Here is a 23,997-nt window from a genome sequence, read left to right as displayed (position 1 = left end):
TAAACCCTCCTCTGAGATACCAAAAATATCTCTGGATGTCAAGAATTATGTACTTTACTTTTCTATTTATAATCATTTGGATTTGGTAGATGTAAAACTTCCTCAAATTCGGCAAACTTATAACATACACAAACGTACATTATAGAAAAACGTATAATAAAATGACTATTTCGAGAAACATCATATGATATATTAAATTAACTTAAGTATTATGTTGTTGTATGAAATGTGACATTTTTACTTGCGCTATTCTTTAGCATTGTTTATATAATAATCTAGACTTCTATGGAGATATATAGCAAAAATCTTCGTTTTGAAACATAACAATAACTGTTTATTAAAAGTAGAAGAAATATAAAGGAAAACATTCTTGCATGAAGGTTGAGAGAGATGCTGTAAAGCCGAGGCCGTTATGACAGAATCGTCCATTCTGTGGTTATATGGCTGAGTCGTAGTTGTGTTATAAGGTTTTGCCTCGGTTTGGCTCCGGTCCATGTTCAAAGCTAAGTAATAACCGGCTCTCCCCAGATTTACAGCCTACTGTTAGCAGTTACCTCAAACGTCGGCCAATTTCTTGTTTTTCCTCCGAATATGACCGAAGCACAAACTTTCCATGTGGCTGAATGTGACGGAAAACGTTTTGCTTTCTTCAACCCAGTCTGGCGTTTGGATTTCACGTCTCGTTTGATTTACGTTTAGCAGATACGAGAAAACATTTTATAATAGTATGGCATGTGAAAATTTAATTCCTGGACTGTTCCTTTCATTCCTGTTTAACGTCCTGGACACACTCCGAATGACTATGAAACTGACACCTGTAGGCCCGACGACCCAACATTCTTATATGTTACGGAAAATAATTTTATTTTTCATTTATACTTATGTACGTTGCGACAGAAAAATTTGTCTTCATGACCTCACTCAAGGTCCTCTATTTCTCGTAACCTCAACGGACAGGGTCAACACGTTAGTTGCAGCAGTTGTTTGCTTAAAATGGAATGAAATAAGAAATAATTTCTTGGACAAAATAGTACTAGATATTAATTTTAAAAAATATCGAGAATAACTATAACTCTAGGAATTATTTCTTTATTTAATTGTATATTAACTACAAAATACATTACAATTGTGATCTATGCTTATCACTGTAATGTAAAGGTTCCGGGTTCGAATCCGGCGGCCCTGCATTCTAACCCGACATACATACAAATGGGCTTTGTTTCAAAAACACTGGCACTATGAGGATTGATATGAATTTCGAAAAATAAACTTTTTTTTAATGTTTCCAGAATGTGGTCAATAATTTTATGAAACTACTTGATACTATTGTACAAGCGATTTTTTACAATCATACTTAAATATCTGGTAAGAATTCCCTAAGACATATTATTGGGGCAGTATCCTCCTTTCAAGCCCACTACTCAAGACGGTGACATGATGAAACGCGTCTGACCGGCCAAACCAGCGAGGATACAGAACAAAAAGAACTGTAACGACCAAATTAATAATTAAAACCCAAGAAAAATATAAGTTAAAAAATATAATGCCTTTAACTAAAATTCGTCATTCAATGTCAAAAGTACCAACTAATGGAAGTGGGTTATACAAAATTATTATTAAAAGCATATTTCTTCGATGATAAGATTAAATATGGAAAAATATCCCTAATTTTGTGAACTCATAACAATTACTAAAGATATACTTTTAAATTTTAATTTAATTAAATGTAATTAACCCTGTGCATATTTTAGCATTAATATGTACACATTTTAAACCATTATCTTTATATGATATATTTAAGGTTTAATAGCCAAGTGAGCGTTCATAATTACTCACAAATAATCTGGTAAAGTCTGAATAAAAAATTGTTATCTGCCGAGCTTTTGATCTATTTTAAACTATTTTGACCTATTTTATCTTCAAAGATATTTGAAACCATCTATTAAAAATTAATTATGTCAATTGTTAAACATCTTTAAAATTGTTTTGCCAGGATGAGGTCAAAAGCTTGGCATATAACAATTAATTTTGTTTTTTTCATCAATATCATACCGAGATCCAGATTATTAATGAAAAAACCCGGCCGATTCATTTAACACTTTTAACTTTCATTCACTTATCTTAAAAAGTAACATTTAAACTTTTATCGCTTTCTTTTCAATGCTTTTAAAAATAATATATTCGCATTTCCATCAAGAGAATGTCAGCAGTTAATGCGAACGGAGTGGTGCCATGATTTATTAGCGAGGAAGTGGAGTCATACATATTGTATTATGAAATTTGCGAGAAAGACGTATAAGAGCACTTAACGCTCAAGCAACGCTTGTTTACAACTCGGCAGAAGATTTGTTAAGCCACTGATATATTATTTCAGGGCGAAAGGGTTCTTATTCGTTTTATCACGCTGGGTATCGCCGGGATGGGCTGTGAAATTTTCCCCGGGTAGAGTATCCTCCCTTTTTTTATAAATTTCTTGACGGCAGGGCGAATTTTTAAAATTTATGAATACGCAGTCTGCCCACGGGTGTTCGAAACCCCATGGTGAAAAAACAAAAAAAACAAGAGGTTATTAAAAATAAGGGGAAACGCGGGGATGTCGGGTCAAGAGGGCTTCCCGTTGGGATGATATAAAGTGATGAGCAGCATATGTTATCCCTCGTCCGTATAATTATGGGCTTAGCCCCGTGTAGAATTGCAAATTCCGAGTCGCACCTGTGCTCTCGGACGAGGGTTGTATTCGATACACGGCCACCTCTTTAATCCACTCGGTTTGCTAATTGTGAACTCTCCGTTTAGTGTTGGTAAATGAAAATTGGGACGAGAGAAAAGACACGTGCTTGTGAGCCGGTTTTCAAATTTATCAGTGTTGAAGTTAATCACGTTATCGTTGGAGTAAAAAAGTTATTTTTATTGCAATCCATCGATAGTAGGTAGATTATACTCTAAAAGACAAAAAAAAAGTTGTATTTATTTGTTTATTATTCGGAAATCTTGAGATGCAGTCTGATGTGACGTAGGTTTCAGAAAAACATTTTCTTTATCGTGCCAACGTTTCGATCTTTATTGAGATCATCTTCAGGGCCGGGGATTTACAAACATTGTTTAAATTTAACAAATACATGTAGGTTGTGGAAAAAAGTGAATTTATACAACGCAAAAAATATTGTTTATATGCAATCAAAGTGTTCGTCTTCTGTGTAATTGTGCCATTCTTGAGTGTCGTGTTGGGAGTGCCAGTGCGATATTGCTGTTTTATGTTTATATACGTTGGATTTTGGAGGGGTGGGGAAAGAAGTCGAAAAGACATTTTTTAGGCCCTGAAGATGATCTCAATAAAGATCGAAAAGTTGGCACGGTAAAGAAAATATTTTTATGAAACCTACATCACACCAGACCGCATCTCACGATTTCCGAATAATCATCGACTAATGGTCACTAATCACCACACATTTATTTTCTATAATAACAATGTATAAAGAATAATAGTTTACTTACAGCGCAGACAAAATATTAATAACTTGTTGTTTACCTGTATAGTGTTGGTAATCCTTTTACACTCTTTACGTTCAAAATAAATAAAATCAACTGAATTACATCCTTTCCAAAGGTCAACTTGTCAATTCAGTTGTAGTAAGTTTTTCAAATTGTTTTCTCTGATGAAACAATAAATTTGAGTAAACAATTCCTTATATCGTAGGATCTTACGCGTACGGTGCCAGAAGGAATGGTCTCGTTTTAGCAAGAAAAATAATTTATATTCCGTAAATTTCAGCCGTTAAGTTTGGCTTACTTTTTTAAGTTTTCTCCTGAGTTTGTTCATTCTACGATGATCACTCGGATATCTGTTACGGTTACGCTACCAGATGCCTTGGCCGAATGTGCAAAAGTAAGAGTAAGTGCTGATTATTTCCAGGTAGGAGTAAGGAGGTTAACACTCTTGCGCTCGGGCCAGATCAAATTCCGACAGTTTAGTTGTTTTCAGAACATATTTCAACAATATTCAATCCATATAACTTTCAACAAGAATTTAATATTCCCCTGCAACTCTCTCCCCTTTCTAAAGGATTTACTCCGTCAGACCATATTAAACAATTACCTCTTCGAAAAGCTCCATGATATGATTTAATAAAAAATATAACAATATTTGGTCCCAGAGGCTTACGTTACTGAACATAATTATACAACGCTGTACTCAGAGCCATCTTTTTCCATTGCAATGGAAGAACTCAATAATAAAAATGATTCATAAGCCAGTAAACATCCTGACCTTCCTATACCCTATCGGCCCATTAGTCTATTTAGCCTAGCCAAAATTTTAGAAAATCTAATTCTTCGACGATTACTGTCCATAATTGAAAATTCTAATTCTAATCAACAGAATCAGTTGGATTGCGCTCATTTCATTCGACCAGTCAAGAGCTGCATCGTGTTGCTGACAATATCGCTTCTCCCCTTGAATAAAAGCAGCGTTGCTTGAGTGTATTGATTTAGAGCAGACTTTCGATCGAATCTGTCACTCGGTGCTAGGAAAACTGAAGAGCATCCTCCTTCATACGTTCGACCCTACACAGGCCGAGTCCTTTCACAAAATTTTCACCGTAAGTACGCTTTAGAGTGGGTGTTCCTCGGGGAAGCAGTTTGGCCCATATAAATTTTAATATACACTGCAGATATTCCTACACAAGTAACATTTCAACACGTTTATTCCTTGATGACATACAAGTCTTCGCGTCGCTCATAGACAATGAAGATAAACCTATCGAAAAGTGTACAGATAAATTTTAGCTTGAGTAAAAGTATCTGTCCTAAAGTGAGTATACATGGAACCCCATTACCTACCAATGACTTTGTATGTTATCCTGAATTTTTTTTTGGAAATACGAATCCTCACACAAAACTGAAAAGACAAGAAACAAATAGACGTTATAAATAATTAAAAAGACTGCTTGATTCACGATGGAAAACAAGAAACGATAGTACTTCTCACAATCGGTTGTTCTCCGTTATCCGGATTTCGAGCCATTTAATCACCGTCAGATTAAATAAAATCTACAAGTGCGATTTTCAACGTAAATTATAGGCTGAACTGGTAATTCCTCGGCCAGCGCGACATCCCACAGTACAGACCGTTTGTTAAGCCACTCAATTTGGAACGAGCGGTAAGCGCGGATTACAACCCAAATAAATTGAGCATAATATCCTCTATTATAAACATTATACGTCTACTGTTAAAAACAAATTTAAATTCAAGATTCATTTTTGTTTGTTGTTGTTGGATTATATGTATGTTTAGAATTTCGAATCGAATTGTGCTGTATTATGTCTTTAGTTATTCATTTTTTATTTTTTATTTTTCAAATCCATCATGATTTTCCCTTTGTTGTATCTGCGTAGCAGTTTTGTACATGAATCTAAATTAAAGTTTCTAACCATGAAACAGTCCTTAAATCATATTTTTTTATTTTGCCATTTAACTCATGTTTTTATTTCTCTGCAACTCTCTATACATTTAATATTACTACCGTTCAAAGTTTGTATACCATGCTTATTGAAAAGTCAACCTTGTCTTTAGGTTTAGAAAAGGATATATCTTCTTCATCAAGTTACTCTAATCCTTCTCGTAATTTTCTGGTTCAAGAATTAAGAGATAGATAATTACGAGATTAAGAAGAAATTTTCACTACTTTTTTCAAATAGATCACCCATGGTAAGGAACGAATACCTAGTGTTAAATTTTTTTCGATTGCTACTTCTTTTAAGGCTAATTAGTTTGTTCTTTTAACTAAAGAACCCATCGATATGCATTTCTGAATACCCATTGTTTTTTCTATAATTTCATTGTTTTTAGTTCTTTCTAATAATTAACGGGTGCTAGGGGGGTTTTCAACGTCGATTTTCAATTAAAAAACCACTCGGCCACAGCGGTCCCATAGTTTAAAGTTAAGCAAAAAAAATAACCTAAATTAAATTAAATTAAAAAAACAAACTAAAGAAGCTATTATATAAAAACATACAATGAGAGACCAAAAAAGTGACGAAGCTTAATATTTTTAATTATATCTTCTGTAATCGTACAACAATATTTGGTCCGTTGTAAAGGATTAGGGGATATAAAACAAAGATAAACATTCCCATTTGTGTTTACAATTAGATTTGGTAAATAAATATTTAAATAGTCAATCACTTCTTCGTTTTTCTCTAATGCTTCTTTCTCCCGTTCCAGCGGTATGATTTTTTCAGTTGTACTATTTTTAAATTTCAAATTTGTTTAAGAGTTCGTTTTAAGTGATAAGATCCTGTCACTGCTTCCCGTAATCTTCAAAATCACCTAAACATCCTAGAATGCTGGCTCCGTCGATGGAGAATCAAGATCAACGAAACCAAATCAACAAACATAATATTTACGCTCAACAAGAAAATACTCCCCCCAGTATAGCTCAACAACGTTCCCATCCCAATTGCGAACCATGTACGATACCTCGGACTCTATCTGGACAAACGACTGACGTGGAACCCCCATACACGACTTAAGCGGACAGACAGTAATATACAATTTTCATGCTTAAAGGACTACTCGACAGACGATCAAAACTCTCACTAACAAACAAAAGAAAACTTACATTGCCCTCCTGGCCCCCATTTGATCATACGGACTTGAAATATACGGGACTGCTAAGCGTTCCAACCTCAATCGAATCCAATACCTTCAATCTAAAATCCTCAGAACAATAGTCAACGCCCCTTTCGATGTATCCAATCACACTATCCATACCCACCTAAATGTCTCTGGTTACCGAGCTAGCCCAATCCCGCTACAAAACGTTCCATTCCAAGCTACCCCATCATCCGAAACCTTTCGTCAAAAACCTGTCACCCACCTCATTACCTAATAATCCAAACAGAAGGCTGAAGCGTCGGTGGCCCCGATACAGATTCGAATAGAATCAAAGTATTGTTGGAAGATTGAAGAATGTGACCAGTGTTGAACATTCCCAGAACAACTGTCCGAAGGGTCTTCCATCACTGCCACGTTACGGGAGGTTACTCAAGAAGACATGGAACAAGTCGCCCTCGTGTCATACCTCAACGAGATGATCGTTTAATGTTTCGAATGCACTCAGTTCGGGCAGGCATTTCTATGGAAGGTCGCACAAACTGATCTTCTTGAACTTGAAGTTGTGTTATCAGATGATCTTATTCCTTATAAGTCACTAATGGGGGACGGTTTTAATATTAGAGATTTAGTTTTACACGTCAATGCATGGTACCATATAGCTAGGACTTGGAACAGGCTTCATTTCAACGTTCGTAGTTGCAAGCATGTTGTCCTGACTTCGGTAAAACGATACAAAAGAATAAGAATGGCGTTTAGAGGAGTATGAAATTATTCCACAGCACTTCAAGCAAAACCTCAAAAAATGCAAGTGGTGATTAAAGCAAGAAGAGAAAATACTCTATACTGAAGTGAATATTTTTTTCACTGTTTCCATAGTAAAATTTTTGGTTAAATTGTTTTACTCAGTTTAATTTTTGTATTTAGATATATGTTAAATTTTCCTTCAAAAATTTATATCGTAAACAATAACAAATAAAAATCTTAATGATTGCAAATATTTATTAAAAGAGCGCATATGTCCTCTCGTTGTATACAAATATAAAAAAATACCTACAACCGTTACTGAATAAAATTGGACCCATGAAATTTCGAGCTGTAGAAGTATTGAAAATAACTTTTTGAAAGTTGTGAATAAAGTGTTGTGGTGTACTTTGTCTTGACGAACACAACTCCCCCCATCCTTCAAGCAGTTTGATGTCGTTCGCATTTTATGTTATTGTATAATATGAGTTTATGTATAATGTTTTTATGGCGTGAATTTAGCATAGAAAATATCGGCCTTAATCAGAAATTAGCTTTACTTGATTTTTTTTATATTTATTTTTTTTAAATTGCAATTAAAAGACGACAAATGATGTAATTATCATTTTTAACACCAACGAGCAGACAAGTAAATTCTAATATTTTTTTATTTTTAAGTATATTATATTATCGGGTTGTCCGGAAAATAATGCAGGATTTTAAGTTTTCATTAAAAAAAATCTATATAAAATATTCTGTTTACGTTTACAGGATTACTNGTATGGGAAATTATTTTGATTAAAGAACATTGCTTTAAAGTAACTAGTTTCTTTTTTTTTGTTTAATACCAAAATCCTGCATTATTTTCCGGACAACCCAATAATATCATTTTGTAAATGGTTCATAAATGATGATTCATAAATGTGTAAATGGTTGTCTTAACTTAATTATTCCTTAAAATGAACAATTCACTATTTTAAAACACCCATGACACGAATTCGTACTATATTGAGAAGAAGAGAAAAATGAAAAAAAAAGGGTAGAAAAATGTAACTATCTTTTGGCTGCAAATAAATGATCTTGAAAATCCGCCTAGATAGGTAAACTTTTAAAGTTAATACCAAAACAGATGGACACTCTCATAAAAAAAAACGATATGGGTATCAAAATTTCAATCAATTTTGTAAGTGGAAAAAACAAAATGAGAAAGAAAACCAGGTGTTCATAAAAAAAATCATTACTGATACTAATATAAAATTGTAATATTGAATGCCAATATTAATTATATTAAACATAATTGTTGTAATACTATTTTTATCATATTAACACATCTAAATCACTAATATATTATTATGAAAAACAAAAATCTAAATATCTCTTTGAAAATCGTTTTAATATCAATGTAAATCATTTAATTATAAATAAAAATAATAATATATTATTATAATTATTTACAATTATAATAAGATATAAATATTAGATAAATTTTATAAAGAAAATTGTAAATACATATTTCATTGCAAATACATATTTTATTTATGTGTACTTTTCATATATCATGTAACACACGAACAATGGCAAAAACGATTTATCATTGGCATGACAAAAAAGGAACTTTTATTGTAATACAGATTGAAAAGACGAATTTCCGTCATAAACTACAGTAGAAGCTCATTGCCAAGAGAGTCTGAGACTGAAATTGTCCGGCAGGTTGAAAAGCAACCTCATCTGGAGCAAATAAAAGAGATCCACTCAGGAGAGTTCATTAAAGTTAATGGGCGATTGACTTTGTTAGATAGCGTTTGGGTTATTGGGTTAGGGGTGGTTACCGCCCTTCATTCAGGTAATATTACCTGGGCAAACATCTGTACACGTGCTCTGAATTAGGTGCAGTACCTGCTTCAGAAAACGATAAAGTTAATTAATTTTTATCATTTTCCAATTTATTGTTTTACTTGATTGGGTCAGTTTTGAATTGTTCCAGAATTTTTTCCCCATTTCAAATAATATGAATGAGTGGTTTAAACTGTAAAAGTTCGAAGAGAATTTTTCAAAATATTCGTGGCAACGATTTACTATATTTGTGTTCCAAAATTAATAGTATATTTTCGTTTAATTGTACTTAAAGAAATGAAATATACATTTTCTAGACATGTAAACAAATAATACAAATGACTAATTGATTGAAAAATGAATTTATAAAATACATTTATCTCATCGCTTTTGTAAGTTCTGAATTTTTAATGCAAATGAAATTTCATCTTTTAAGGTCGGTGGTTCAATTTTTTGTATTTTGATCCAAATTTAATTTTTCATTCTTGGTGGGGATTAAATTTTAGTGATTGGACAAAAACAAAAACATTTCAAAAAAGATTCTAAAGTGCAGCTAAGGTCAAAGTAGAGTACACTATAACCAAAAAGATGTACAGTACAAACAATTATGATGATTAAAGGTGAGTAATTGGTTAGGGGGAATTGCAGCCATAAAAACAATTTTACTTGGTCAAAAAATTGTAATTGGACCTACGTTTCGGGCCTTTTTCAATGTATTAAACGTTCTGAGAACATTAAACCCAACATTTGAGTTCATAACGTCAATTTTTTGCCATAGAAACCAACAATTCATTTTATTTTCAAAATAGAACGATTGTCGAAAAGGAAAAAATGACCACTGACTTCAGTTTTGAAAAGCCGTGTACATTAAGAAGGATAGAAAATCTATAAATTATAATTAATCTTGCGCTGACTTAAACAATTGTTACAATCCAATTACTAGGTAATATTAATGACGTCAAAAAGCATTGAATACAAGCTAAAAATGATGTAATCTGGTTGCTTTTCCCTTCCATCGTTGTTTTTAGGTTTTTGTGTACGTTTAATAATAATTAAACTTTCGGTATTGATTTGTTATATTAAAAATAAAAATTGATATTGTGGCCGGCATAAAGGCATTGGTCAAAGTAAAGTTTTTTTGGATGCAAGACCCACCAACCACTTGTTTGTACATAATCACATCCATTAATCATGGATAAATAAAAATATTGATACAAAACCTAAACATTAAATGTTAATAAAATAGCATAATCAATTAAAATTAGTTAACAAATTAAATCATAACTGATTACACACACACACACACACACACACACACACACGCACGCACGCGCGTTTCGATAAAAAATTATTATAATGAAATTATTAATCGTATTACAGTCTCCCTGTTAACTAATTTATCATCCACTGAACTGTATTGCAGTTAATTTATGTTAATTTCATTTCAAAATATTTGTGAAATGTTCATTATTTTTGGCGAACTGTATGTCGAGTGAAATGGAAAAAAATATTAATAATAATTATTGCCAGCTTTTGGTGACAGAGCTCATGACAGAATTACTATTTTAATACATTTGGCATTTAATGTAATTTCCGAATCACAGGGACGTGTTAGCAAACCACTGAATTGCTATTGTATTTAATTTGTGTTAGTTTTATTTTAAAACATGAATGAATTGTACTATATTTTTGGCAAACTGTATTTTACAAACAATTGTAAAACATTATGTCTGAAAAAAATAAAAAAGAAACTAAAAACGTTTCGTTATCTTTCCGTAATTACGTCACAGGCATCAACCTTTTTTTTTTTTTTTTAAACTTGATTATGGGGCGTCGATAGCCTCAACGATTATGGTGTTGACATGGCACTTACCCTTATAAAGTAAAGGTCCCGGGTTCGAACCCAGCGGCCGTGTATTCGAGTCCGACATACTTACAATCGGCCTTTTTCTTAAAAATACAGGCACCCCAAGGGTTGATATATCCAAATTAACCCTAAATAACCCATAAATATCTATAATGTGTAAATAAATTACGTAACACTAAAAAAGTTAGTTAATACAATTACCTTTTAGTTCTAATTATAAAATAATTTCTAACATTTTTTTTTACAAAACTCAATTGATATTGTCAACCAGCGTTAGGCAAAAAGTAATTTTTAAATATTAGACTGTTACATATAGGAAGTAGGGTAAAGGATTTATTACAAGGAAGTAATACGAGTATTTATTAGTAATTATAGCAATGTAATATTGTATATATAATATTCGCAGTTATATAACAATTTCCTTTTTAGATGTAAGTTTGGTGAATAGTGGTTTGGAAATTGATCATCATTTCTCACTTAACCAGCAAGATGACAGAATGAGGAATTAGGTCGGTGTGTGAGAGCCCGGTCGTGGACGAATTATGACAGAAATATTAATCACTTACGGATCAGAATAGTTGATTAGCCCGGTATCCCAGAATTACGGATATTAATCTCGTCCGGTTCACCTGGTTTTTCCATGGAGAGTTTGATTAGGTAGTTAAAAAATGTTTTTCGCATTTTTTTTCTGCTTTTCTACTTCCGTAACAAAGTGAGATAGGTTCCCCCTTGTCACACAAAATTTTTTCTTCCTAAAAATTGTGTATAATACATTGAACATATCTTTTACTAAAAGCCACATGATAAAAACAATAAAATTTGGTACAAAAAGCATATATGTCACCTTGAAAAACATGATAGGTAAATATGGTAAATAGGTAGAAGTATAGATCGAAAGTAGACAGACCGACAATCAGTCAAAAATCCGAGTGATAGAGACAGACATACAGACGAACGGTCAGGTTAATAGATGGATGAATAGATATATAAATAGATAAATTGATAGATGAATAGATATACAGACAAAAATTGATTGATTGATAGACGATTTATGCATAGACATACAGGTACATATATCGATAAATAGAAAGATAGAGAAAATGAGATGGATAGACAATTAGAGAGATTGGGAGAGAGAGAGATATATATATATATATATATATAGAGAGAAAAAGAGACAGTGTAAGAGAGAGTTTTTAAAGTTTGGGATATCAATCCCATTGGTGCAAACTAAAATGTATTCATACTTAGTTGGAAACGTAGTAGTAAATGAATAGTCCTGTGTGGAGATGGGTGGTGTTTTGCTATATATAAAAAACGTATATGTAAAAGAATATATTATACTTTTGGGGGTCTGGTGGAAGGGCTAAAAGAATTAAAGAAACAGTATATTATTTAATTTACTTTCGTATAATATTTAGATTAAAATTAAGTTCTATTTTTTAACCTGTAAATTTCTTATACTAATTTTATAGTGACACACATAGATACTTTTTAGCCTTAGGAATGTACGATGTAGTTACGAATTAGATTTTACAACGGGTCGTACCTTCATCCACTTTGACATTCAATAAACAAATATAATATGGGAAGCTGTTTCTTCTTATCATCCATGCAGAATTTCCCGTTATCCTTGTAGTGATGTAAAGAAAATAATGAAAAATGTCTTCACATGGCTTGCATGTTAACACGTCTTTAAATATTCCAAGATTCTACTCGTGTATTAGAATACACTAGTTCTAGAGAATGTTGTTAGCTTAGACGAACTTTTGATGATGCAGTTAGAATTTCTCGAGTCCATTTACAAGTTCAATTAGGTCTTTGTCGTCTTGTGACCTAAGTTGATTTACGTAGTTTTGTGGATTTGCTAATGTCTATCAGGGATGGACTAAAAGTGTAACTGATGAACTTTTGCAACTTAAGTAGTTTAGTTATGACGAGAATGACAGCTAATATTTAAAAATTATTATATTTCACTGAGAGGCAAAAAAATGGCCAACCTTGTTTTTAGTAAATAGTTGCAATATTATGATTTTTTTGGTTTACGAAATAATTTTAAAGAAAAATATAACATTAAGAAAATAAATAAAAATTTAAATTGAGTAAATTTTATCAATATTTTACTATGGAAACAATGAAAAAATATTCAATTCAGTCCGGAGTATGTCCACCTCCTTGATCACCGTTTCCAGTCGACATTTTTTTGACAGGCTTTTAATATAGTGCTCTGGAAAATTGTCAAACTCCTCCAACAGCATCATTCTTAATCCTTCAAAATTTGGCATCTTTTTACCTTCTTTGACAACTCGTCTCAAAAGTGTTCGATAGGGTTCAAGTCGGGACTTCATAGTAGCCACTACACACTTTGAATTGAAGCCCATCCAAACCAATTTTAAAACCTACAAATTTAAAAAAAAATCAAACAACGGGAATTATGCACAAAACCTTACAAAAAAAATAGATTGACTATTCAAATACTTATTTACAACATCCACTTGCAAACACACGTGGGTTATTTTATCTGTGTTTTATTTATCTCTAATCCTTTAAAACGGACCAAATATTGTTGTAAGATATCAATGGAAGATCGTGTAAGAGAAAGTTAAAAATTTTAAGGGTGGCCATTTTCTTTCTTTCTTTTGCCTCTCAGTGTACATGGTTCATCAATTGGGGATGAGGACTTTTATTGCAAATGTCAATATTATCGCAATGAGACATAAATATAATCAGTTCTATAATATTACAAAAGCGAATAAAAGCCTTTTTCGTTAGAATTCAACAGGGAAGACATCAATGTTATTCATCAAACAGGGCTTCGTTGAGGAATGCGCTCGACGAATGTAAAGCTCGTTGGGTAGACAGGCGATGTGATTGATTAGACTTTCTTCGGATTTCGTGCCATAAATGTCATAGTCTCAGCGCGAGAGAGCGCGTTCTTTAAAGATTAAAACGAAACCTCCCTTTCAAAACTCGGCGTAACGCATATGCCGTTTGAACAAAAGAGAATAAGGTGAAATATTCTAGTCCGTCCAAGGAAAACAACGCATTCTCAAACGGTAAATCCCTCCTTTTTGGCGAAACGAATATTACAAGCGTAATTGCTCATCTTTGAAAATAATTAGATCACGATAGGTTTGGTCTCGCTTACTTGTAAGAAAGGTTAATGGTAAAGGTTAATGGAAAACGCGTGAACGTTTCTCCACCTAAATAAAACGGACATTATACATGCATAGACTTCCTAATTGCAATTTTCATTCCCTTTATGCATTAAGCAGATAATATAAATATCTAGATAAAACGACGGTCTTCTCTACTCAAGCCTAGATAAGCAAGAGCTAATTCTTTCGTAAGAATTAACTGACATTAAAAATACAATTTTCAATCACTGTGGAAGAAAAAATGTATCATTCACACATTTCAAATTATAACAATATGGAATTAGGATTATCTGTTTGGGAGAGATGAGAGAGAGAGAGAGAGAGAGAGAGAGAGAGAGAGAGAGAGAGAGAGAGAGAGTGAGAGAGTTTTTCATATCTTCCGCCGGATCGTCCGGACCCTTTGTCTTTCTTTATCTCGTCCTATTTTCTTTATATTCTCGAGAGACCGCTTTCAAAGCAGTACACAATTCCAGGGCCATAGATATAAACAACCCGAGAAAATACCTCTTTTATTAATTCAGCTTCTCCGAAGCTTGAAAATCTGTTGCCTTCCTGATGGCCTATAGCTAAATATTTTTTCATCGAAAAATGATCACATTTTCAACACAAATTGAATAAATGGAAAACCGAAATAAGAGATTAATAAATATCAATCTAATGATAGTTAAAACTCAATTGTAGATGATGTCAATCAATCAAAACTAATAGATTTCATCTTTGGATAAATTATATCTTGAAAAGAATAAACACAAAACATTTTGTTTCATGTTAAAATAATTGTATAGACTAGTAACGAGTTTGTGAATTGAAATAATTTAATTTTTGATACGTAATCTCACTTCATATTACTTTATGATTCATTCATTTGATGATTTAGAAAGTACAAAATCCGGGTAAAGAAAATAATGAGCCAAGAGTGGAGTCAGCAAAATTCAAAAGTTGGTTTATTTTAAGTTTGGCAATTTTCTTCTAGTTGTACGGAACTTCGGAGGACTTCGAGGGAGCGTGTACCGCAGAATGGAAAAAGAGGACGACGCCGAGGGACTCCAGGGACTCATAGAAGTTATGTGTTGGAGGAAACCGCTCTTGATTTTGCAAATTTCATTGGCCAGAGTTAATATATTTAAAAGAATTTCAGCCATCCATATCTTGGGTTCGGTGATAAGTGTTTACACTTTTGTTATCTGTATAAAAATAGTATGGCTGTTTTTATTTCTAATATTAAATGCCCAATTCTTATTCACTTGAAATGGAGAAATTACCGGGATTTTACTGAAACCGGTCTGACATTTTTTTGAATGGGTAGGATTCCCGATGTAGCTTCTATTTGTCCAGTTCGTAGTTTTATTTCCTCGTTCAGTAAACTTCCCTATAGGGACAGGCTCTTTTTTCATTTCGTACCTTTCGATCAATTTCGAAGAATTATCTGAACGGTTTTGATACAATATCGACAGGGATCTCAGATTTACGATGCCATTTTTTCAATACAAAATCGATTGTTGTTAGCAGTTGTTTTAAAACCGCTTAATTCTGCCACATCAGAATGAGAAATATTTTCGTTTAATCCTTTACTGTTTTACTGTCAGCATATCTGTTAATATATAAATATAAACGTTTAACTAGAGAAAACTACCTCTGATAATTGAACCTAAAAATACCTGTTACGTTTTTTGAATAATTATTGAATCAATTCCTAATAGGTACTGTTAAGAAATAACGCATAAATGTATTGTTTATTCTGCTCATGAATTAATATTTATGTATTATGTTTTAGGCCTTTTCCACCGAGCTATCCTTCTCTCCGGTTCTGCACTGAGCAGCTGGGCGTTGGTAGAAGACCCAGTGGACTTCGCCGTCAGGCTGGCGAAGCACGTTAACTGCACCGTACCGGAGGACTTGTACCGCGAACACGAATCGATAGTCGACTGCCTTAAGGACGTCTCGTTGGCGGATTTGATGAGCGCGGATATAACTGCGCCGGCTTTCCTCAGCGCCTTCGGCCCCAGTGTCGATGGCGTCGTTATAAAGGCGGATTTTCACGAAAACCTCTGGACCAATTTTCTCCCCGAGATGACCGGCTTCGCGCCGCAGCAGTCGATGAACGTGAAACGTTCTGGTGACTCCATCACCGGCTCGATCAAATACGACCTGCTCTTCGGGGTCGTCACGTCTGAAAGCATGTGGAGGTTCTCCTCCAACGACATCCAGGCCGGGTTCGAGGGCGAGCGGCGTGATAAAATCCTGAGGACGTACGTCCGAAACGCCTACACCTATCACCTTTCCGAGATATTCTTTACCGTCGTGAACGAGTACACTGACTGGGAACGGACGGTCCTCCACCCGATCAACACTCGGGACGCTACGGTCGCCGCGCTCAGCGACGCCCAGTTCGTCGCTCCGGTCGTCGCCACAGGGGATCTCTTGAGCAAACCGATGCACTCTTCCTCTCCAAAGACGCACCGTTCATTCTTTTACGTTTTCGACTATCAGACCAAAGACGGCGACTACCCTCAGGTTAGTAAGTTATTAAAATATTTCCATTTCAAATGACAATTCCTTATAATCATACTTTACTAGCCATAAAGAGCCTTACTCTAATACTACGTCATTATGAATGAAGACGTAGGCTTCAGTCTATATTTTCAGGAGCTAATTTAAACAGGGGAATTCTTAAGGATTTATTATTGAGTTGTTCATTAATAAGAGTCGAATTTTTAGATATAATGTTTATATCGAATATTTATTGAGACTGCAGGACTTATTCGTCCACACTGTACCCTCCCTTTATGAAACTTTACAAACGAATAAGGAGTCCGAGCTATAATCCGTCACAGATTAAATTCTGTGTAAACCAAAGTTATGTTGTGTTTATAAAGCATATTATGTTAATTGCGGTGAAACGATTTCTAAGGTCCACTCAGAAAATACAGCATATGTCCTACGTTTTTGGATAGTGAAACTACTCTAAAGGCAATATCGTTGAAATGATTTTTCACTTACAGTGAAAAAGTATAAGGCATACTCAAAAGATGTCGGGGCTTCGATTCAAGCCAGTTTATATAAAAGTTTGTTTTAAAGTTAAATAACTTTATTAAAAAAGTTCTGATAGGTTTATTCGTTGCTTTATTAATCTACTCCAGAATTTTTAGATGAAAATACGCTTTTTGTTGGTGTTTCCGACGGTTTTACCTAATTCCTGGAAAAGGGTGGGTCACCAAAATGGAAATAATGGAAACAAAATGAGAACATTCTAGGAGATAAAAGCGGTAATTATTTTCCAGATATCGGGATGTATTGCGCTTTGCCACAACATAATTTTTACAAATTTTGGTAAATGGTGAATTTATTTTAACATAATTGCGAATTTATATCTTTTTTAGGTGTTTTTTAGTTGTGTTAGAACAATCGGATAAAAATGTCATTCACGTCGAAATACGTTTAGAGTATTTATTTGAAAACCGTGATCCAAAAAAAATTCGGGTAAAAAGCAGTAAATTTAGTCATATCCTGTGTGACTATTTCATTATTTTCATTTGATAGCAGGCTTGATACGAATTTAAGTTATATTCATATCACGGAGAAAAGGGTCTCGAATTGCAAGAATCAGAGCTATATTCGTTAATTATTCAGCTACATACCAATTCAGGATAAATTTATATTTGACTTTGAATCAAGTGTAATTTGGATCAGGTAGAAAGCATGGGTTACCTGAGCATTATGTTTGGGTAAGTAGGGCTAAAAAATTAAAACGCCTATTATGAGATATATAGGAGGAGCGGTTGGAAGGGGTCTTCATGAAAATTGCAAAGCAATCCTCCACTCCCGTCGTGGAACCCTTATTTCCAAAGCTTATCCTTTGTTAAGGTGGGCAGTCTGAGCTCGGTTAGATGCAACATCCAAGCCGCAAGACTTTGAATATTTTAAAAGGCGCGCCAGAACTTGGAATGTAGCCTTGTTTATTTTACGGGATTCGATTTAGGGTTGTTCGTCCCCGCGAGGGCTGATGTATTTCGGCCGGGGGGCGGTTAGTGGGGCCCCTTTCCTGCAAACGACGGCCCCCGCAAATAAGACGTATGTTCCGACTCCCGATAAGACCGGAGCGGCCGGGAATTATCTGATCCCGTTCCTCGCCTAAATCCTTCAGGAAATTACACACTTCTACCAGCCGCGCCTTTGAGCAAACAGAAGCCCCCAGCCCGTTTTATCCAGCCGCATTCAGGGGAGAGTCACTAATCTGCGACAGTATTCTTCTTCTTAGTCGGTTTGCCAACGCATCAAATGTTAATCTCACACTTAAACTCATTTAGGTTTTCTTCTTTTTACGGCTGTGTTTGTGTTTAAAATGAGCTTTATCTCAACTAAGAAAAATACTCACTAAAAAAATTATCTTTCTTTAGCCTCCCAACTTCTGAAGAATAGTTTTTCCTTTAAATCTACTTACGTTAATAAATCCAAACATAAAACATAAACGCTGCTCATTATTGAAATTTAATCTCAGTGTTTTATTTAGTTTCACGAATATGATTTAGATGAAAAAATACAAATTTAATTGTATATTACAGTCATCATCAAGGCCTATATTCGTTACACATTATGAATACATATTTATTCAATCCATTCAACAATAAACGTAATTATATAGAGCTTATAAAACAATCATAATTATGTCTGCAAATTGGCATAATTAAGTTTTTAATAGATCGTTCAAATTTCGTTTAACACCGACTCAGTCTGAACATTCCCACAGATTATAACAATATTGCAAACTTGTCCTGGAGAGATTACACGCCTTTTAAAATCTGATCCTGCCTCTGTCTGCATGTTACAATTATTATTTTTTCATTTTAGTACGTAGACGCTTTTTATTCTTCTTCTGAATAAGGGAGACTCTTTGTCAATTATTTGGACATTCGAAAAGTCAAATTTATGCCCACATGTTAGTGAATGTTTTCATGAATATTCATGAAGAAAATAAGTGAATTCAGTTGGTACTACCAAGTTGACAACCTATTTTAAGATCATCATTAGGGGAAAACAATCTTAAAGTTATAAAGTTTTTTTTTACAGGCGATGTCATATTTTCTTGAAGAGCAACCCATTCCTAACATTCTCAAGGTCTGTAACGATTGGTTACAGGTTACAAAATAGATCTAAAATTTGGCAATAACAACTGGCTTTTTCCTTCAATGCCATATCTTGATCCAGAGAGCCCATCAGCGAAAAAGTGGTCGATACTTCTAACATTGAAATATTAATGTTTTGATAGTCCAGTACCATTTCTGGATCTATTACTATAAACGGAAACATGACTATAAATTATATTTTTTATGCTCTACTTTCTTTGACCAATGTAGCTGATTGGGCATTCACACGCAACCTATAAATAACATTGGATGACTTTTGATGACTACTTTTCTTCCTTACGCTTGTGTTTTGTATAAAAATAACTCATTTGATTATTATTTATTATTACGCCTGTAACAGCAATTGATCTCGGGTATGTATTTCTTCATCGAATATTTTCACTTTGGCAAAATCATTGTCACGTATTGTACGCTCTTGTGCGTTCACATTTCAATCGGTTTGTCTGTTCATTGTTTATTGACTTCCTTGAATTAATATGTACCCATCTATTAACCAATGTCTTTGTGTGCTTATATTTAAAATTCTTTAACTTCACTCCAGACGCATGTACGCTTAGGTACCAAAACTCTATGTAGGTTATTAGCATTATTCAGTTTTGGAGAAAAATGTGAGAAAAAAAATATTTGAAATATCTGTCTGAGCTAATTTCTTTTGTGAACCACCTATGCAACAATGTGCTCTCTGGATCTCAGATCACTTCCACGTGATGAAGAATAGAAGAATGGAGCGACTGTTTTGAATTTCATACTTAAATTTTATGTTTTCATGATTACATTAAAAAGGTAGAATTGATTATCTATATTAGCCTTTAGAAAAATCCGAAACAAATGATCGACATAGTTGCAAATGAGCATTACATGCGGGCAGTTGTTGTACATGGAATTTAATTGGCTCATGTTTTTCTATTTTGTACTATTATCTTTATTAAATCGATGAAACCATAAACGGTCCTGTTTACCTTGGGGCTATTGGCAATTTTTTTGCGAGACTACTGTTGCGGAGCCAGAACGATTAACTTTCATCGGTGAAGGTGCATTACAGAAGGCTCATTAAATCGTCACTGTATCCAAAATAAACGACCATAATCCTAGCATTATTAGTTTAGCATTATGCTAAACCCAAAGTGTTCGCCAATGAGTGAAGATTATTGAATGATCAAATTACATACTGAATATTTTCCAAGAGATTGTAAGAATATTAAATGATCATCTTCCAGACCATCTTCTTTCCACTGGAAAATGGACATAAATTCCATGTCCATTCAAACGAAATATTGAGGAGGCTTATGTATGTATCTCATTTTTAAATACATTTCAAAAATCTGATTAAGCCTAAAGATTATAGTGAAACAAATAAAAATTAGCCCCTAATTAGTGTTTACAAATAATATAAAATCTTACTTAGTCCAAACGATTTGCAAAACAAAAATTTGATTGATTACAACCCATATAAATTGGTGATAATTAACTCGTCGTGAGATAGGTCGACTAGACAAGGTAAAGATTAAAAACACTTTAAATTAACCCAGCAGACCGACAAATTTCAAATATTTCTAAAACCAATGAAATCGTAGAGAATAAGCGAAGAGAAACATGTCACACTCAAATTAGAGTCAGCAATCCTGCAAAAACGAAGAATGGGACAAAGGAGCATGTCTTTTAAATTTAGTCAAGAAGAACGAATTAAATGCAAAGTGCTACTGAGGAAATTATTATGAACATAATTGAAAAATTCAGCATTTTTATGACAATTCGAAAAAATTAACAAATAAGTTATGCATTGCAGCTTAAACACATTTAAAGTTAACCTCTTGTAAGTTAATCGACAAATCGACCACTAACGATTGCATAATTTAATTTAATATTGCTTGTCCATAAAATATCCTAGCGATGTTAGCGTGAAAGGGGAAGGTCTGGGTAAGTGGTTCATATTTCGACTAATGCCCATTCAGAAAAAACTTTGTCATGCAGCCACCTTGACAAGTTGTAAATTGTACTAACTCTTTTTGTTTTGCTGTTTTCCAATTTCTGCTTGGCAAGTCTAAAATTTTGGCAATCTTTTAGTCCATCATAAATTAAATTTTGTTATTTTCACTAAGATTTTATTGTATATTTTAGTATCAATTTTTATGATTAAGTGAGAATTTAGACTAAAGAATTTATTCCTAAAGTTGATTTCTAGTTCAAAATTTCAAAAAAGTTTTACTTAGATGAAAAATTGATATTATCTTAAGAAAATATCAACACTTGGTACATTTTATAGTTGGTAGTTTTGTACCATGTAAAATTTTTCTGAATTTTTTTCTCTCCAATCACCTCCGAATTAGATGAAGTGTTTTGATTTGGAAAATGAAGATGTCGCCGAATTTCGCCGACAACATTTTGAGATCCAAAATGAAACGGCGATCGATTTTGAATTTGTATATGTATGTATCAATATTTTATATTACCGATTTGTAAATAAAAAATGTTTTTTATATTATTTATTTTTATTTTATTAATTTATTATTATTTATTTATTTGTTATATATTTTTATATATTTATAAATGAAATATTCTTAACATATAATTATTATTGTTAAAAATTACTATGTTTGTTATTTATTTTACTACCAATTAATGCGAAAAGAACAACCTTAGTAAATTATTCAACCATCTGAACAACCTGAATGGGCAGTGGTATGAAAATCGACGACCTAAAAGTTTTGGTAAATTTTTTTTTTGTATAAAACTATTTTTTTCCATTATTCAATTGTTTTAAGGCTCAATGTATTTAAAAAAAATCTTTTTCTTTAAAACTGTGTTGTACAATGAGTTATATAGGTACCTAATTTGTATGATGTCATACAACGTAATAATGTACGGTATAAAATATTAATTTTATCATGCTTCACTAGAATTTTAACCTACAAATTCATAAGAAAATTATAATTCATGCTTAAAGACAAACGGAGACCTTCTTCAATTTAATAAATTAAATTAGGTAATTGATAACTAGGTAAATTTAATCAATATATCGTTGAACTAAGTGAAATTCCAGCAATGTATGTATGTATGTATCTACTGTTGTCTATATATTGGATTTTGCAATTTAACTCAGAACTATTTATATCTAAAGTTTGCTAATTAAATGGTACTATATTATTTTCATTTTAAATAACGCATTCTTCCGACGACTCATCTAACAACTACAATACATTCGGATGGATAGGATATAAAAATATTTTTTTCATCTCTTTCTCTGTCTCTCTCGCCCTCTATGTATCTATTTATAGATCCATCTGAAATTAGATAAATACATAACCGGAAAAGTAAAGAGAAAGAGAGGTATAGATATACAGAGATGGAGATTGAGGCAGAAAGAAAAAGTGAGAGAGGCTTGAGAAAAATAATAATGGGAGAGTAAAATAGGGAGAGAGAGATCTCTCTCACTCACTCTCTCTCACTCTCTCTCTCTCTCTCTCTCTCTCTCTCTTTCTCTCTCTTTACAGACATTTAGATCAACAGATTTAGATCTATTTTAGGATTTATATTTAGATTGATAAATAAAAACAGAATGATAGAAATATAGAGAAATAGTGAAATAGTTAGGTAGATAGATAAAGAGAGGGATATATAGAGAGAGTGAGTGAAAGAAGAAAGATAGGGCTAATAAGAAGATGGAGAGAGAGGGGGTGATAGATTGAGATGGAGGGGGAGAGAGAAAGAGCGAGTGAGAGAGGGAGGGAGAGAGAGAGAGAGAGGGAGAGAGAGAGAGAGAAAGAGAGAAAGATAGAGAGGGAGAGAGAAATTGAGAGTGTGTAATTATTTATTATCCTGCATTATTACAACTTTTTCGATGTTGATAAGATACAATACATATTACATTTTATTAATTATAAATTTTAAACCGGAGATAATCCTCCAAGTTAAGATCATTATTCCAACTCGTGAGGATGGCCTGTAACCCCTTCCTTTCTTCCTCTGACCCTTCCTTCCCTCTCAGCGTAGATTATCGGGGGAACTTTGCCATTAAATCCACGGGGCAAATACTCTCGGTCGACCAACATTTCAATTTTCCCTGAAAGAATTTTAGGAAGAATTCAGAAATGGGTCGCGCGCAACAAACCTAAAATCACCGAGGCCAGCGTTAAGCATCTCACAAATAATGATGTTTCCCATGTAATTGAACTTTCAGTTAATTCCATTTACTTTTCAATTGGCATTACATAAAACAACGACTGAAAATAAAACACCACTAACAATAAAACTAATTAAACTGGAATAACCTTTTATAATTACATTTATTTGTTGTTTACAACTATTGTATTTTTACAGCATTGTAATAACTAAATATTTTGGATTTATGCTCATTGTATGACCCACAGTAGAAAAGTGACAAGTAGAAAAGGTGAAGACTTATTGTATCACGGTAGCACCCTTGAAAATAATAATGTACCAATAATTTCAAATAGGTTCAAGCCCTAATTTTTTAAATAAGCGTTATATATATAAAATACGTATAAACAAAAATATGTTTGATTTATTAAATCTGGTCATTTAATTTCTCTCATTAGTGTTATGTGTGGTGATTAGTGACGGTTAGTCGATGATGATTCGGAAATCGTGAGATGCGGTCTGGTATAATGTAGTTTTCAA

The 23,997-nt window shown here is 33.2% G+C and overlaps 1 protein-coding gene across 2 annotated transcripts in view; it reads left to right on the top strand.

Annotated features, from left to right (window-relative positions):
• LOC106664635 (neuroligin-4, X-linked-like) overlaps window positions 1–23,997 on the top strand; it is a 532,107-nt gene that overhangs the window by 376,994 nt on the left and 131,116 nt on the right. For both annotated transcript variants that reach the window (XM_024228640.1, XM_024228641.1), the window contains exon 5: window positions 15,990–16,729. In XM_024228640.1, the coding sequence (XP_024084408.1) occupies window positions 15,990–16,729 (740 nt within the window). The remainder of the gene's footprint in view (window positions 1–15,989; window positions 16,730–23,997) is intronic.

This window comes from Cimex lectularius, unplaced genomic scaffold, assembly GCF_000648675.2.
Source record: "Cimex lectularius strain Harlan isolate CLEC.00 unplaced genomic scaffold, Clec_2.1 scaffold267, whole genome shotgun sequence".
Taxonomy (NCBI): domain Eukaryota; kingdom Metazoa; phylum Arthropoda; class Insecta; order Hemiptera; family Cimicidae; genus Cimex; species Cimex lectularius.
Note: the sequence above shows the minus strand (reverse complement) of the source record. Positions and strands in the feature narration are given on the sequence as shown.